The sequence below is a fragment of the Pristis pectinata genome, chromosome 25 (assembly GCF_009764475.1).
Source record: "Pristis pectinata isolate sPriPec2 chromosome 25, sPriPec2.1.pri, whole genome shotgun sequence".
Classification (NCBI taxonomy): Eukaryota; Metazoa; Chordata; class Chondrichthyes; order Rhinopristiformes; family Pristidae; genus Pristis; species Pristis pectinata.
In genome coordinates this window covers 31,194,790-31,211,377 of record NC_067429.1, presented here as the reverse complement: position 1 = coordinate 31,211,377, position 16,588 = coordinate 31,194,790, and the positions used below count along the sequence as shown (strand labels likewise).

The 16,588-nt window shown below is 44.3% G+C and overlaps 1 protein-coding gene across 1 annotated transcript in view; it reads left to right on the top strand.

The window, feature by feature from the left end:
• Positions 1-1,397, top strand: part of LOC127582848 (glycylpeptide N-tetradecanoyltransferase 1-like) — a 34,203-nt gene extending 32,806 nt beyond the window's left edge. The window contains exon 11 of the mRNA XM_052038415.1: positions 1,377-1,397. Coding sequence (XP_051894375.1) covers positions 1,377-1,397 — 21 coding nt within the window. The remainder of the gene's footprint in view (positions 1-1,376) is intronic.
• The last annotated feature ends 15,191 nt before the right edge of the window (positions 1,398-16,588 follow it).

Below are 16,588 nucleotides of genomic sequence, written 5' to 3'. Positions count from 1 at the left end.
CAGATCATTTCATCACATCAGTACATTAAGGTAGTACAACGGAAAAAACAATTGCAGAATGCAGAATAAAGTGTCACAGTTACAGAGAAAGTGCAGTGCAGGCAGACAATAAGGTGCAAGGCCATAATGAGGTAGATTGTGAGGTCAAGAGTCCATTTTATCGTACTAGGGGACCGTTCAATAGTCTCCTAACAGCAGCATAGAAGCTGTCCTTGAGCCTGGTGGGATGTGCTTTCAGGCTTTTGTATCTTCTGCCTGATCTGGGGGATGGGGGGGGGGAGGGGAGAGAATGTCTGGGGTGGGTGGGGTCTTTGATTCTGTTGGCTGCTTTCCCAAGGCAGCAAGAACTGTAAACAGAGCCCATGGAGGGGAGACTGGTTTCCGTGATGTGTTGTGGACACAGCTCAACACTCTGCAGTTTCTTCCAGTCCTGGGCAGATCAGTTGCCATACCAAGCCGTGATGCATCTGGATAGGATGCTCTCTGTGATGCATCTATAAAAATTAGTGAGGGTTAAAGGGGACATGCCAAATTTCTTTAGCCTCCTGAAGAAGTAGAGGTGCTGGTGAGCTTGCTTATTCATGGTGTCTACGTGGCTGGACCAGGACAGGCTATTGGTGATGTTCACTCCTCTGAACCTCAGTGGCATTGATGTAAAGAGGTGGGCATACACTGTCCCCCTTCCAGTAGTGAAAGACCACCTCTTTTGTTTTGCTGACATTGAGGAAAAGATTGTTGTCATGACACCATGTCGCTAGGCTCTTTATCTCCTTCCTATACTCTGTCTCATTGTTGTTTCAGATTTGGCTCACTACAGTGGTGTCATCTGCGAACTTGTGGATGGAGTTAGAGCTGAATCTAGCCACACAATTGCGAGTGTATAGGGAGTAAAGTAGAGGGAGCTACCTTGCCATGAAGGGCATCTATGACTGCCTGAAAAGAGTGAATGTTAAAAGGAGCACTACGTACACGAGGAGAGGTGCAGATCCCACAGGGTTTCTCCCCATCTCCCTCTGAGGAAGTTAGCATATCCTGGAGTTCAGAATTTCAACCAAAGTTACAGCAATTGATCAGGAAAACCTCCAGATGATAGTAGTCCAATATTTGCAGTAGCAACATGAGGCTAGCTCTCATCCTCTCACTTTGCTCATCATATTCCCCTGTGATGCCATTTTTCTCCTCTAATCTAATATCTGCACCGATTCCCTGGGTCTAATGATGCCCACCCTCAACCTTGGTCCAATGGGCCTTATTTACCCCTACCCCACCCTGGTCTATTGGCAGCACCTGTCACCTATTGCCCCATCCACCAAGGACGTACATTTTTGTAGGCAGCATGCAATCTTTTATTGACGTTCAATGTTCTTTCTCAACAGGTTGGGCTCGTGCTGCAGTAATGTTGCTATAAATGGAGCTGGGAAGAGCCACCAATCAGCCATATCAGAAATGCATTCTGGCCTGACACTGCTGAACCTGGAAGCTCATGAGAAATGGGAAGGAATAAAGCCCACGGCATTCGAAGAGTTTACAGATTATAGCATCCCACATACTCATTGCCCTGCCCAGTTCTGTCAAAATCAAGATATATGCATTTAAACATAATTTTAATAAACGGTTTAGAGCCAGTCAAATTGGAAAAGGCAATGTCAAGAGTGTCCAAAGATTGAAGCGGTGTTTTATATCTCTCAGCTTTGACCAAGATTTCCCTCACCCAAAAAGCCACATCGACAAAAGCAGGTCCCTTATTAAACTGCTTAAGAATCAAATTTCTTAACATTTGTTAGCCCGGGTAATTATTATCAGAGGAGGATTGTTCTTTTCATGGAGCCTTTGGGTGATCTCATTTCGTTCGAGCATGCTTTGAGCAGCAGTTCCAGTGCAGGAGGGTCGTGCTTGCTGGATACAGATGGGGGTTTCCCAGATTTTAAGAGGTTTGGGGTTCTCTGAAACTGCAGGTTACCAAATGTATTGCCTTCACACACCTTTTTTGTATGTTTTCTGTTCAAAGTTTGAGAGAGGCTGCCAAGTTTTAAACGAGGGAAGAGTAATTTGCTGAGATGAGAGGGGTTGAACCTTGTATTATGCCTTTGGACAAAAATGCACACAACACAATAGTTGATGAAAAACCATTGTTTGATTTAGGAAATAAAATGTGTTACATCTAGAAGTCAGCAATGCGGTTGAGATGGGGTATTCCTTCCAAGGTGCATCACTGTATCTTCTTGCTCCTCATTCTACTGCTGTCTTTCTCTTTCTACACACTCTAACTTTGTATATCTGCCTCCTCCCTTCTGTCTGTGTTTGCCCCTGTCTTTCAAGTCTTGAAGTGAAAGATCTAAATTGATAATTTGTGTAAAGTACCCTGTACAATCCAAAAGGCTGTCTGTACTGTCACAGTGTTGTAGAAGAACTTGCCTTTAACTGGCAAAGGTTGGTCATTAGAACCTGGCCAGTGAATGAGAAGTACAGGTATCTTGGTGATACCATTTGTTTCTAAATTGGATTGTTTTAATGTATTCCAGAGATCAAAATTACCCCGGTCCTTTTAACTTCATTTTTTGATGGTTTTCTGTTTTAAGTTTGATTGTGAATCGTGTTCTGTGTTGATTGCTGTAATTTATTTTCATTGGGTATAATGTTCCACAAAGCTCAGAGGCTGTGTTTAACATAAGGCATGTACTCAACATCTGTCTCTTCCATTGGGAGGTCAGTTTATACAACCCACTGAGCATCCCTAATTATAAAAGATTTCTCACCGTCCACAAAATCCCATCATTTTTTCAGCTTTCTGAACTAAATTATCAGCATGGTGGAGTCCCAGACTAACTGAACATGGGACCTTCTCAAGTAGCCTGATAATTTGCAGGTAACGGAACGGCATATAGGCATACTGCATACAGTTGTGAGCAGCCATGATCCTGGACCAGTAATGTAGAGGAATCCAAGAAAATATCCAAAAAATTGCTGCTAGAAATTTAGTTGCTACTGAACTGAAAAATTCCATTTTAAAATCTGGAAATCTAGTATCAGATTGTCGTACAAGCCCAATGGATTCATTGAGCTCCAGTTAGAAGAGAAACCTTCCTTTGTTATTTGCTCAGATCTGTGTATGGCTTAAGTTTCATACTTGGGTCCAATTATTTATGGAAATCTATTACGATGTGGCTGATTCTTGACTGCCCTTCAGTGGTTCTGTTTGGTTCCGCCCTGCATTAGAAAATGCACAAAGCATGCTGCTTGTGCCAGTGGTGCTCATATCCTGTGAATAATCGAAGAAAACAAAACTGGCAATTGAAAGATCCCACTTTCGGTCATTAGCTGCTTGATTCTTTCTCTACAATCTTCCATCTAATCGATACTGTGCTCCTTAGTTTGTTCAATATCTTCCTGATAAAGCTGTCTTTGAAGCAACAATCTTGATGATTAAAATGTTTTCAAACATCAGTTGGGTTACAAGCTTCCAAAGAAAAGGTCCAATCATGCCACAGCAAATGTTGTTGAATATGTTAATGAATTTATAACCCTGATGTCTAAGCTTTTAATGTCCTGTACTATTTAAATTTCTTTGTGTTCTTCCCCTCCTTATTCCTAGATAATATCATTTTTTTTAATATCTCAGAAGGAGAAAGCACACATGCTCAGTGCCACGATACCAAAGATAGATTTGGGTAAATTGAAATTATTCTAAAATATGCCTAGGGCTTCATTAATCCAATATTCTTGGCATTCGTGTAGATTTATATTAGAAACAACCAGAATCATAAACCCTAACCAGCACTTAGCTCATGGTGTCATGATCTTCTCGCCGGACCAATAGGCACGGAATTGTTTGGCTCAAATGTTAATGGGTAAGGAGGTGGACTTCAACATTGCTCAGCACGTTACCAAGAACTCATCACTTCAGGTGTGCTGCAGCTCTGTTAAGATTACATTGATGCTACAGCAAAGAGAGAGCATTATTTGTGCCAGCAGCTGAGAGAGTCAGCCATCATTCAGCCATGCCAAGCTCAGAAGGTTGTAGGTTCAATTCCCACTCAAGGGCTTAAAACTCAAGGCTACACTGTTTGAAGGTCCTTGCAGCAGAGGTGATAAACCAAGGGCTCCATCAGTTCCTTTGGGTGGACTTTATTCCATTGCACTGTTTCATAAAGGCCCGAAAAAGGCATCACCAGTGTTGTGGCTATTATTTATCTCATTGTTACCTGGAAATCTTGGGAGCCTGCTGTGGGGATTTGATTACTGTGCTTCCTACATTACAACACTGACTACACATCAAAGTTATTCATTGATTGTAAAGTATTGGGATGTTCTGAAAGGATGTGGAAGATGCTACATAAATGCAAGTCTTTTAAAAGCTCCTTAAATGTATGGTTAATCTTTCCTTTGGCATCAACTGTTTAAAATCACAACCACAGATGTTTTTCTTGTCAAAATCTATTGCAAACAATTGTGTTGACCAGTGGCTTTCAAATTCTGACATGGGCATAACCTAGTGAATGGTGTATGACCTACTGCTGAGTATTCAGAGTAACAGGAGCTAAGAAGAGAGTCTAGGACCATCGGGCACAGCCTCAGAATAAAAGGACGTCCCTTTAGGACAGAGATGAGGAGGAATTTCTCCAGCCAGAGGGTGGTGAATCTGTGGAATTCATTGCCACAGAGGGCTGTGGAGGCCAAGTCATTGGGTATATTTAAAGCGGAGGTTGATAGGTTCTTGATTAGTAAGGGCATCAAAGGTTATGGGGAGAAGGCAGGAGAATGGGGTTGAAAGGGGAAAAATAAATCAGCCACGATCGAATGGCGGAGCAGACTCGATGGGCTGAATGGCCTAATTCTGCTCCCATGTTTTACGGTCAAAGGATTAAGGATTTGGGACCATGAAAAGAAGTGCTTTAGCGTTATCTGGAGCAGCCCAACGCTGAATCCTGTAATGGTTGGGATATCCCATTGACCTCAGTAACCTAGTTCCAATGCAAAGGAGCAAGCCTTGTTCCCCCCTGCCAGTTTTAAGAATTGAAAAGAAAGTGTGGGTCAGTCTTGATCAAAATGTGTGGGTCAGACCTTGCAGCACACTGTACTGTACCCCATCAGTAAGAGCAAATGTGACAAATGAGATATCCAGTCATTACACTGCTGGCATCTGAGGCGTGCTTTGTTCTAGTCCCTGTGGCATGACAAAACAATGTTTGGGTTGTGAATGCTAGAAGTTATGTGGGCAGTAATGATGATTAATGCATACTTAGATTACATGTTCCAACACCTGCCTGGCAGACTCTCTGAAATTAACCATTTTTTCCCCCAGCTTGGTTTTCTCACCACACAACAGAATGTGTAATCAGGCAATTAACATCCCAGAACCAGGAAGGGAGGGATGAACTTGGGAAAATTACAGTCACCGGGAATGTGGCACTGAGCAAATGTTTGCAGCTGTGGGCTGAAGGTCATGGGTCCTGATGGATTTCATCCGAGGATCTTAAAAGTGACCCATGCCATGGAGTTGCAGAGAACAGAAGCTGTCCCTTTGTGCCACTGTGCCCATGCTGACCAATAATTATCCATCTACTAAACCATTTACCAGGACTTGACCTGTAACCTTCAATGGCTTGACAACTCAAGTGCTCACCTTGATATTATTTAAAACACTGTAAGATTATCTGTGTCCACCACCCACTGAGGCAGTGCATTTCCAGACTGCAACCACCCTCAGAGAGGGGGGAAAAGTCATTTTCAGATTTCCACTGCCCTCATCAACATATTTTGTTACCACCTCAAAAACAAAATTGGCTGGACAGGTTCGCACCCTATGAGATTTTTGGTGCAATGGTTTTAATTTCCCAAATTCTCTAGATTTGGGGAAGGTTCTAATGGTTGGAAAATAGCAAATGTTAGTTCAAAACAAAAAGGGAGACAGAAAGCAGGAAACTGCTGGGCAGTTTCACAGGGAAAATGTTGGAAGCTGTTGTTAAAATGGGGCACTTAGAAATGATCAAAGTTATCAGGCAAAGTCAACATAGTTTTACGAAAGGGATTTCATGTTTGATTAATTTATTGCAGTTCTTTGAAGAGATGACTTGTGCTATAGGATAAATAGGAACAGAGATTAAATATCCAGAAGGCACTTGATATGGTTCTACATCACAGGTTGTGGCAGAAAGTAAAAGATACCACTGAAGGTTGGCTGACAGAACTTTATACATAAATGAGTTTTTCTGGTTGCAATATGTAATGAGTGATATGAGGCAGTGATTGGTTTTGGGGCATCATCATTTTACAATTTCTATAAATGACTTGGATGAAGACACCAAAGCAATGATTGCTAAATTTGCTGATGGCAGAGATATGCAGGAAAGTTGTGAAGAGGACATGAGTGTGCAAAGATCGAGCCAGTGCAATATGATGTGAGAAAATGTGAAATTATCCATTTTAGCAAAGGGATGTTAAAAATAAGCATATTACCTAACTGATGATACAGAGACATCTGGTTGTCCTGGTACATGATTCTCAGAAGGCTAGTATGTAGGTTAAGCAAGCAATTAGGAAATCTAACGTTATTTATTGTGAGAGGAACTGAATACAAAAGTAGGGAGGTGATGCTTCAAGTATGCAAGACATTGGTGAGACCTTCTCTGGAGCTGTATTGGGTTCTGTCGTAGAAAGAAGAATGGAAATATGTTAGAAGCAGTTCCGAGGTTTACTGTGCTAATCATTGGAATGGATGGGTTGCCTAATAAGGAAGGGATAGGCAAGGCTTGTTTCTGCTGGAATTTAGAAGAGTGAGATGGGGCTTCATTGAAACGTAATCAATCTCCTCCTTTGCACACTTGAAGAATAAAATTATTCAACTTGAATATATTTCCGAAGGAACAAAATGCTATTGCATCATAAATTAATGTTCTTTATCAATGCATAACATTAAACAGTGGGAGTGCACTGCAGGAAAGCACATACTTTTATATGTTAATGCAGCTGCGAACCAACAACGCTGCGAGTTGGTAAAGATGATGTTCAAGGTGATTAAACACCCACCTAAAGTTCTAGTGGTTTCTCTGAACAGAACAAGCGCTCAGTCAAAGGGTGATTCTCCAATTTGACTAGGGAAAGTGATGAATTGGGCTTGAGTTCTATGTGACCACAAAGATATTGCAGTGAATCATAGAACTATTGACAGACAAGTGCCACTCAACCCATTCTTGTTGGATTAATGGAAGTAGGAACCTTATGAAACTCCTAATTGGTAAAATAGACCTGTTGAAGTAGTTTTGTTTGTCCAAATTCTTCCCAAAACGGTCTTGCTTACCACCTGGTGGTATGCATAATTATTTGTTAACTTCTTTTAGTGGAAGACGAAGATGGTCATTATCTAAGATGGGTAAAGCTAGCCATCTCATTCAGGTGAAACCTAGTGAAGGTCAAGAGGAAGAAATAAGATGAGGGGAATGGAGCTTTCAGAAGGCATAAGGACATAAATAAGAGGAGTGGGCCATTCAGCCCTTCTAGCCTGCTCTGCCATTCATCAACATGGTTGAACTTCTATCCCAGTGCAGACAGAAGAGAATTAGTTTGATTTGGCTTCATGGTTGGCACAGACATTGTGGGCTGAAGGGCCTGTTCCTATGCTGTACTGTTGTATGTTCTAATTCAGAAGTTGCATTCTTCACCACGGTACTCTGCCACAGTAATATCAGTTTGGTCCGATAGGTTTCTGTTTAACAATGAGTCCAAGCAAGTGAATAGTGAGGTATTAAGGCAATAGTAATGTCACTAAATGCCAGTCAGAGGTGTTTGGTTTATCATTGCCTGGCATGTGTGTGACCATGGACTGCAACATTCTCTGAGCCTTGTTGCTCCTGCTTCTTCCTGTGGGTGAAAGATGATTAAGCAGGCCCTTACACTCACTTTTGCTTCATCTTTTAATGGTCTTTGTCCTCCTCCTCCTCCTCCTCTTCCAAATGCTATTCATGGGAAAGGCCTGTGGCCAAAGAAATGCCGTAGGTCACAGAAATGATGATGATGGATCCAGCCCAGTTGAGTCCAGGCATCTCTAAATCTTTGCTTATTCCATTGCTGGTCTCCTCTGTATCTGGTGGTGGCGTGGGTCTCACTGTCAGACCACCCTCGTCAGAACCACAATGGAATCAGGAGGGAATAATTTTTGCTCCACAACAGCCACCAGATCCAGTATCCCAGCAGGAATATGGAAGGTACAACTCACTGCCACAGTGTGTGTCTTGCAGTTTTATCTGCTCATGTACAACTGCTACATTATGGGAGCCACATGAGCTATCACTTCCTTCCTGATCTGGTCATTAAGTAGAGCCCTGAATGCTTTGTGTGCCATCTATTACCACCAGTATCATGGGGAAATTGACCACTGTGCAGCCACATCTCCACATTGCCGCCTGCATTCCGTCTAAGTAAAAAGCAGTAACTTCCCCACTACTAAGCAGAGAGCCTCTGTGGCCTTCCTCAAACACTGGTTGGAAGACATTACCAATGTTTGCAGCTCCTTTATTAAAGCAAATGGATGCAAAAATGTTAAGAGTCATTGTAACCTTCACTGCCACAGGCACAGCACTGTGGTTGCAGCTCTGCTGACAATACGTGTGTGACCACCTCCTTGGAGAACCACATTGCTGGGAATCATTGTTCCTCAGGAAAGTAGACATGCTAGTTAGAACCCTTTACCCTTCAGTTGCCCTTTCTGATAGTGTATTCTGTCTTTGGGCTTCCTCTACCCCTGTCATGCTGGAAGCCCATCTACTACAGCTTGTATTTTTCTGAGAAAAGGGGCACAATGTTCACCATCTATTAGATGCCCCCTGCTGCGAATGAGCCACATGGAGACTGGATCTGTTGGCGTAAAAGGTGTTTATTCAGCATGACAGTAGGCATTCTCTTGGAGATGCTCTCTTTGAGGCACTCTGGACAAACCATCTGAACTCAAAAGGGCACTGAGGTTTTCTGCTTGTTAGACACAAAGATAACAGCAAATGAGTAAGTTCAGATTCAACAGTCACAATTGCAGTGTACTTCAATGTTCTGGGTATATACATATGGCTCCATAAAATTACATCTTTAGAATGGGAGCACATTTCAACTGACAAAAACACTCCTACATATTCAAACACCTTTATTGGGAATCCTGACACCCAAAATGGCTGCCTTTTACCACTGCATTGAGAGTTGGCTCTCTGCAGACAATTGTGTACTCATGCAGCTATCCTTGTCTTAGATTGAAGACTGGTTTTCATTTGCATTAACTGGCTGCTACCCCATCCCATAACTCCTGAAACATGTCTAACAATTCCTAATACACTCCCCTGTTGGCCACCTGGACAGAAATCTGTCCCAGGGAGGTCAAAGTCTGAGGGGATTCTAATAAACATAGGGCAACAAAAAGCCCTTCACTGGGATCCTCTTACTAACAACTAGGCTACCATGAAAGCATGTCCTTATGTAGACCTACATCTACACTATTGTCCCTAAGCTGCTATAAGACCATAAGATATAAGGACTGAATTAGGCCATTGAGTCTGCTCTGCCATTCAATCATGGTTGATTTTTTTTTCAACCACATTGTCCCGCCTTCTCCCCAGAACCCTTAACCCCCTTACCAATCAAGGACCTATCAATCTCTGCCTTAAATACACCCAATGACATCCTCCACAGCCCTCTGTGACAACAAATTCCACAGATTCTCCACCCTCTGGCTGAAGAAATTCCTCCTCATCTCAGTTTTAGAGTGACGCCCCTTTATTCTGAGGCTTGTTCCCTCGGATCCTTGACTCTCCTAATGGAAACGTTCTCTCCACATCCACTGTATCCAGGCCTTTTAGTATCCAGTAGGTTTCAATGAATCTCCCCCTCGTCCTTCTGAACTCCAAATACAGACCCAGAGACATCAAATTCTCCTCGTACGTTAAGCCTTTCATTCCTGGGATCATTCTTGTGAACCTGCTCTGGACTCTCCAGGGCTAGCACATCCTTCCTTAGATACGGGGCCCAAAATTGCTCACAATATTCCAAATGATGTCTGACCAATGCTTTTTAAACCCTCAGCAGCACATCCTTGCTCTTCTCATCCTCTCAAAATGAATAATAACATTGCATTTGCCTTCCTTACTACCGACTCAACCTTCAGGGAATCCTGAACTAAGACTCCCAAGTCCCTTTGCATCTCTGATTTCTGAATGTTCTTCCCATTTAGAAAATAGCCATAGAGCAATGTAGCACGGATACAAGCCCTTCAATTCAACAAGTCCTTGCTGCCACATGCCCACACAGCTAGTCCCAGTTTCCTGCATTAAGCCCATATCTCTCCGAGCCCTGCCCCTCCATGTACCTATCCAAGTGCCCCTTAAATGATATTGTTGTACCTGCCTCAACCGCTTCTTCTTGCAACTCATTCCATGTACTCACCATCCTCTGCATGGAAAAAGTTGCCCCTCAGGTCCCTTTTAAATCTTTCCCCTCTCACCCTCAATCTATACCCCCTAGTTTTGGACTCCCTCTACCCTGGTCCACCTTATCTATGCCTCTCATAACTTTAAACATTTCTATAAGGTCGCCCCTCATTCTCTTACGTTCCAAGGAATAAAGATCTAGCCTGGCCAACCTTTCCGTATACTGTAACTCAGGCCCTCAACACCTGGCAACATCCCCCTAAATCTTTTCTGCATCTTTCCAGTTTAATCACGTCTTTCCTATAACAGGGCGACCAAACCTGTACACAGTGCTCCAAGTGCAGCCTCACCAACGACTTATACAACTGCAACATAATGTCCCAACTCCTATACTCAGTGCCCTGACTGATGAAGGCCAGTGTGCTAAATGCCTTTATCACCACCCTGTCTATTTGTGATGCCGCTTTCAATGAACTATTCTCTTGTACTCCTGGGTCCCTCTGTTCCATTACACTCCTTAGTGCAAGTCCTACACTGGTTTGGCTTTCCAAAATGCATCACCTCACACTTATCAGTATTGAAATCCATTTGCCGCCCCTCGGCCCACTTCCCTAACTGATCAAGATCCCCCGGTAATCCACAATAACCTTCTTCACTACACCTTTATTCTTCCTACTGGTGTATAACCCCACACTTCCCTATGCTGTATTCAATCTGCCACTTCTTTGCCTATTCTCCCAACCTGTCCAAGTCTTTCTGCAGACTCCCTGCCTCTGAATCACTCCCTATCCCTCCACCTATCTTGGTATCATCTGCAAACTTGGTCACGATGCCATCAGTTCCTTCATCCAGATCATTAATATATAAAGTGAAAAGTTGTGGTCCCAATTGGTCACCTGCAACCATCCTGGAAAGGACCCCTTTATGCCCACTCTGACTTCTGCCAGTCAGCCAATCTTCTATCCATGCTAGTACCTTGCCTCTGACACCGTTGTCTCTTATCTTGTTTAGCGGCCTTGTGTGTGGCAGCTTGTGGAAGGCCTTCTGAAAACCTACCAAAATCTAGCAGTGATGGCAACAAAATATTTTGGGCCTTTGACCACATGCTCTTCTTGGATGCATTTAATTCCCTTGATGATTTCAGCCAATGTTTAAAGATGGTGGCTTTGTTGTTCATAGTATTTCACTACCTCCGCCCCTGCTGGCCCACTGCAGCTTATATTGCATCCTCTGGTGTCAATATAACTTTGAGACTATCATGGCTGCCAGTAGTTACTGTATGGGTACATAAAACATTACGGCACAGTACAGGCCCTTCGGCCCACAATGTTGTGCTGACATTTTATCCTGCTCTAAGATCTATCTAACCCTTCCCTCCCACATAACCCTCCATTTCTCTATCATTCATGTGTCTATCTAAGAGCCTCTTAAATGTCCCCAATGTATCTGCCCCCACAACCTCTGCTGGCAGTGCGTTCCATGCACCCACCACTCTCTGTGTAAAAAATCTGACCCCTGACACCCCCCTTGTATCTTCCTCCAAATACCTTAAAATTATGCCCCCTCGTGTTAGCCATTGTCGCCCTGGGAAAAAGTCTCTGACTGTCCACTCGATCTATGCCTCTTATCATCTTGTACACCTCTATCAAGTCACCTCTCATCCTCCTTCCCTCCAAAGATAAAAGCCCTAGCTCGCTCAACCTATCCTCATTAGACATGTTCTCCAATCCAGGCAACATCCTGGTAAATCTCCTCTGCATCCTCTCTAAAGCTTCCACATCCTTCCTATAATGAGGCAACCAGAACTGAACACAATACTCCAAGTGTGGTCTAACCAGAGTTCTATAGAGCTGCAACATCACCTCACTGCTCTTGAACTCAATACCCTGACTAATGAAGGGCAACACACCATAAGCCTTCTTAACAACCTTATCGACCTGCACGGCAACCTTGAGGGATCTATGGACGTGGACCCCAAGATCCCTCTGTTCCTCCACACTGCCAAGAGTCCTGCCATTAACTTTGTATTCTGCCTTCACATTCAATCTCCCGAAGTGTATCACTTCACACTTTTCTGGGTTGAACTCCATCTACAAAAGGGCACTAACTAGGTAACTAACTTTGTCTCAGGTTGAGGATCACAGGTATTGGTTTGCGTCCAAATGTTGTAACTGTGAATGAGCCACACAGAGACTGAGGCTGCAAGTGTAAAACATCTTTATTCAGCATGAATTCAGCACATTCTCTGAACTCAAAAGTGCAGTGAGGTTTTATTTTTAAACACAAAGAAAACAATAAGCAATCAAGTCCAGATTATTAATTGACAAAACAATTGTGTCTTGAACTATGTGTTAAATGGCAGGGATGATGTTAACTATGTTAATACAGGAGATGGCAGCTTAACACTTTCATCCTGGCAGTTTCAAAGAGGGCCGATTAACATAAACATCCATTTATTGTCTTGCCCTGCAATGGCTCAGAATCCGAACATCCCACACCCAATGGCTAGTTTAAATGTCCTTGAAGTACCGATGGATATTACACTGCAAATAGGATTTTTTGTTGAAGACTGCTTCCTGTTTGACTGTGGAAGCTTCTACAGGTATGTAAAAAGAAAAGAATTTAAGAAGATGAAATCACTCACAGTGAGAGACAGGAGAATTTATGCTGGGGAACTAAGAAATGGCAGCTCAGTTAAGCACTGACTTGGCCTATGTCTTCACAGAAGAATAAAGAACATAGAACAGTACAACACAGGAACAGGCCCTTCAGCCCACCATGTCTGCCCCAAACATGATGCTGAATTAAACTAAATCCTTTCCGCCTGTACATGATCCATGGCCGTCCATTCCCTGCACATTCATGTCTCTAACAGCCTCTTAAATGCTGCTGTTGTATCTGCTTCCACCACTATCCCTGGCAGCCCATCCCAGGCACCTACCACTCTCTGTGTAAAAGAACTTGCCTCGCACATCTCCCTTAAACTCTCACAACGCAAATAACCTCCCATAGCAAACATGCAGGTGCAGCAAGCAATTTAGAATGCAAGTGGTATGTTGGCTTTCATTGCAAGACATTTTAAGTTATAGGCAAGGATGTATAACTGCAATTATGCAGGGCCTTGGTGAGACCATGCCTGGAGTACCGTGTGCACCTTTGGTCTCCTACTTAAGAACAGATAGACTTGGCCTAGAGGGAGTGCAGTGAGGCTTCACCAGACTGATTCCCGGGAACGGCAGGACTGTTGTACGATGAGCGATTGGGTTAACTTGGCCTGCATTCACTACAGCTTAGATGAATCAGAGGGGAAATCATTGAAATGCACAAAATTTTTACGGAGTTCAACAAATTGGATGCAGAGGGCATGTTTTACTTAGCTGGTGAGGAGGAGGGGTCATAGAATGGGGTTTAGGAGCATGGGGGATTACAATCTCTGATACTGGGTATGATAGCAGCACAGTAGCGTAGCGGTTAGCGCGACGCTATTACAGCGCCAGCAATCGGGGTTCGATTCCCGTCGCTGTCTGTAAGGAGTTTGTACCTTCTCCCGTGTCTGTGTGGGTTTCCTCTGGGTGCTCTGGTTTCCTCCCACATTGCAAAGACATACAGGTAGGTTAATTTGGGTTTAAAATGGGCGGCGCGGACTCGTTAGGCCGGAAGGGCCTGTTACCACGCTGTAAATAAAATTTAAAAATTTAAATATTTAGGCCTGAGATGAGGAGAAACTTCAGAGGATGGTGATCCTGTAGAATTCTCTACCACAGAAGACCACAGAGGCCAAGTCACTGAATATATTTAAGAAGGAAGGATATACTGTAGATTTCTAGACTCAAGGGGCTTCAAGGGATATGGTAGGGAGAGCTAGTTTTCTCTGTTTCTTTGTCTTCTTTCCTTCCAGTTCTGGCCAAGGGTCTTGGACCTGAAACATTAACTCTTGTTTTTCTTTCTCCACCAGATGCTGCCTGAGCTGCTGAAGATTTCCAGGATCTTCTATTGTTAATCCCTCTACCCACATGTTGGGAATTCTCGTGGGGTCAGGATGGGAAATTGTGATTTACAAGGAGGATTGACTTCAACACTTTTCATTTTGTTTTGTTCTTCACTCAGGTCTCTCACCACAAAAAAATGCAAAGAGTTTCCAAATCAAGCTGCTGAAAAGTGTGAACTTCCAGAATTTTTACTTGCCTGTACACAGGGTCCTTCTCTCACCCCACAAACCCCAGCTACCACATCCCCTCTCCCATCAACGTCTTGTTATTTGGTACCTGGTGTATCCAAGGAGGAGTCTTTTATGAAATGGATCTCCACCAGGTTTGCTGGTATTCTGCTGGGATTAGCAGTTTGACTTTTACTTGGGTAAACACCAGTAACAGGTCAGTGCACACTAAATAGTCCTCAACTTTTCTGTCAACCCTGAAAACACAAACGTAACCTATAAACTAGGAAGATCAAAACTCTGCCAGTGGGGGCCGATGGGGGGGAGAGGTTGTGGGATGTAGAGGGGGCTTCTGGTATATTCACAGGGGTTGTGGACAGTTGTGGGGATTAGGTGGTGTTAGGAGTTTGGGGATTTAGAGGTTGTGGAGGTTTGTGGGGTGTAGGGGGACACTGGTATGTGGTTTGTAGAGAATGATTAGCGGTGTAGAGGAGGGTTGAGTAGTTGTGGAGGTTGTGATGTATGAAGGAATGTTAGGGGCTTCGGGTATAGAGGAAATTGGGGTTGTGTGGTGTAAAGGGGGGTTGGGGATGTAGAGAGGGTTGTAGTATTGCGGGGGTTAAATGAGGGGATGGTTGAGTGATATGTAAAGCAATCAGGCTAATAGAAATCTGGAAGTTCCGACTTTCACTGCTTTGATTTACAATCTGTCTTTCAGTCAGCATTGAGTCATCAGCAAACACACTGCCAACTAAAATATGACCCAGTTATGCTTATCCTCTTTTTCCCTCAACCAGACACTCTTCTATCCAGGCTAGTACAGTCCCACCTACACCAGGAGCTTTTATTTTCCGCAATGACCTTTGATGCAGCATCTTATCAAATGCCCTCTGGTAATCTAAACTGGAACCATAATTAGAAGGGAACAACACACACAAAGTGCTGGAGGAACCCAGCGGGTCAGGCAGCATCCATGGAGGGAAATAAACAGTCAATGTTTCGAATCGAGACCCTTCACCAGGACTGGAAAGGAAGAGGGCAGAGGCCGGAATAAGAAGGTGGGGGGAGGGGGAGGAGCACACGCAGGCAGGGGACAGGCGAGTCCAGGTGAGAGGGGACAGTAGGTGTGTGGGGAAGGGGGGGTGAAAGGGAGAGATGTAAGAAGCTGAGAGGTGATCGGTAGAAGAGACGTAGGGCTGAAGAAGGAGGAATCCAGTAGGAGAGGACAGTGGACCATGGAATAAAGGGAAGGGGGTGGGGAATGGAGGGGTAGGGCAGGGGAGGGGAAAGAGAAGGGATGAGAGGGCCACAGGAATGGGGGAAAACAAAGGGCGGGGGGTGTTATCGGAAGTTAGGGAAATCCATGCTGATGCTGTCAGGCTGGAGACTCCCAGGGCGGAATATGAGGTGTCGTTCCTCCAACCTGCGCCTGGCCTCAGCGTGGCAGTAGAGGAGGCCGTGGACAGACATGTCGGTGTGGCAGTGGGAAGTAGAACTGAAGAATCTGCCCATACTGACATGTCACACTTGCCGCTCCCATACTGACATGTCTCTCCCGGTGGCCGGCCACTTCAATTCCACTTCCCACTGCCACACCAACATGTCTGTCCACGGCCTCCTCTACTGCCACGCTGAGGCCAGGCGCAGGCTGGAGGAACGACACCTCATATTCCGCCCTGGGAGTCTCCAACCTGACAGCATCAACATGGATTTCCCTAACTTCTGGTAACCCCTCCCCTCTTCCCCCCCCTTCCCCCACCCACTTTGTTTTCCCTCATTACTGTGCCCCCCCAACACCTTCTCTTTCCCCTCCCCCACCCTCATGACCTGCCCCTCCATTCCCCACCGCCTTCCCTTTATTCCATGGTCTACTGTCCTCTCCTACCAGATTCCTTCTTCTTCAGCCCTTTGTCTCTTCTACCTATCATTTCTTGGCTTCTTACATCACTCCCTTTCATCGACCCTCCCCCCCCACCCCCCACCTACCTCCCCCCTCCCACCTGGACTCACCTGTCACCCGCCAGCCTGT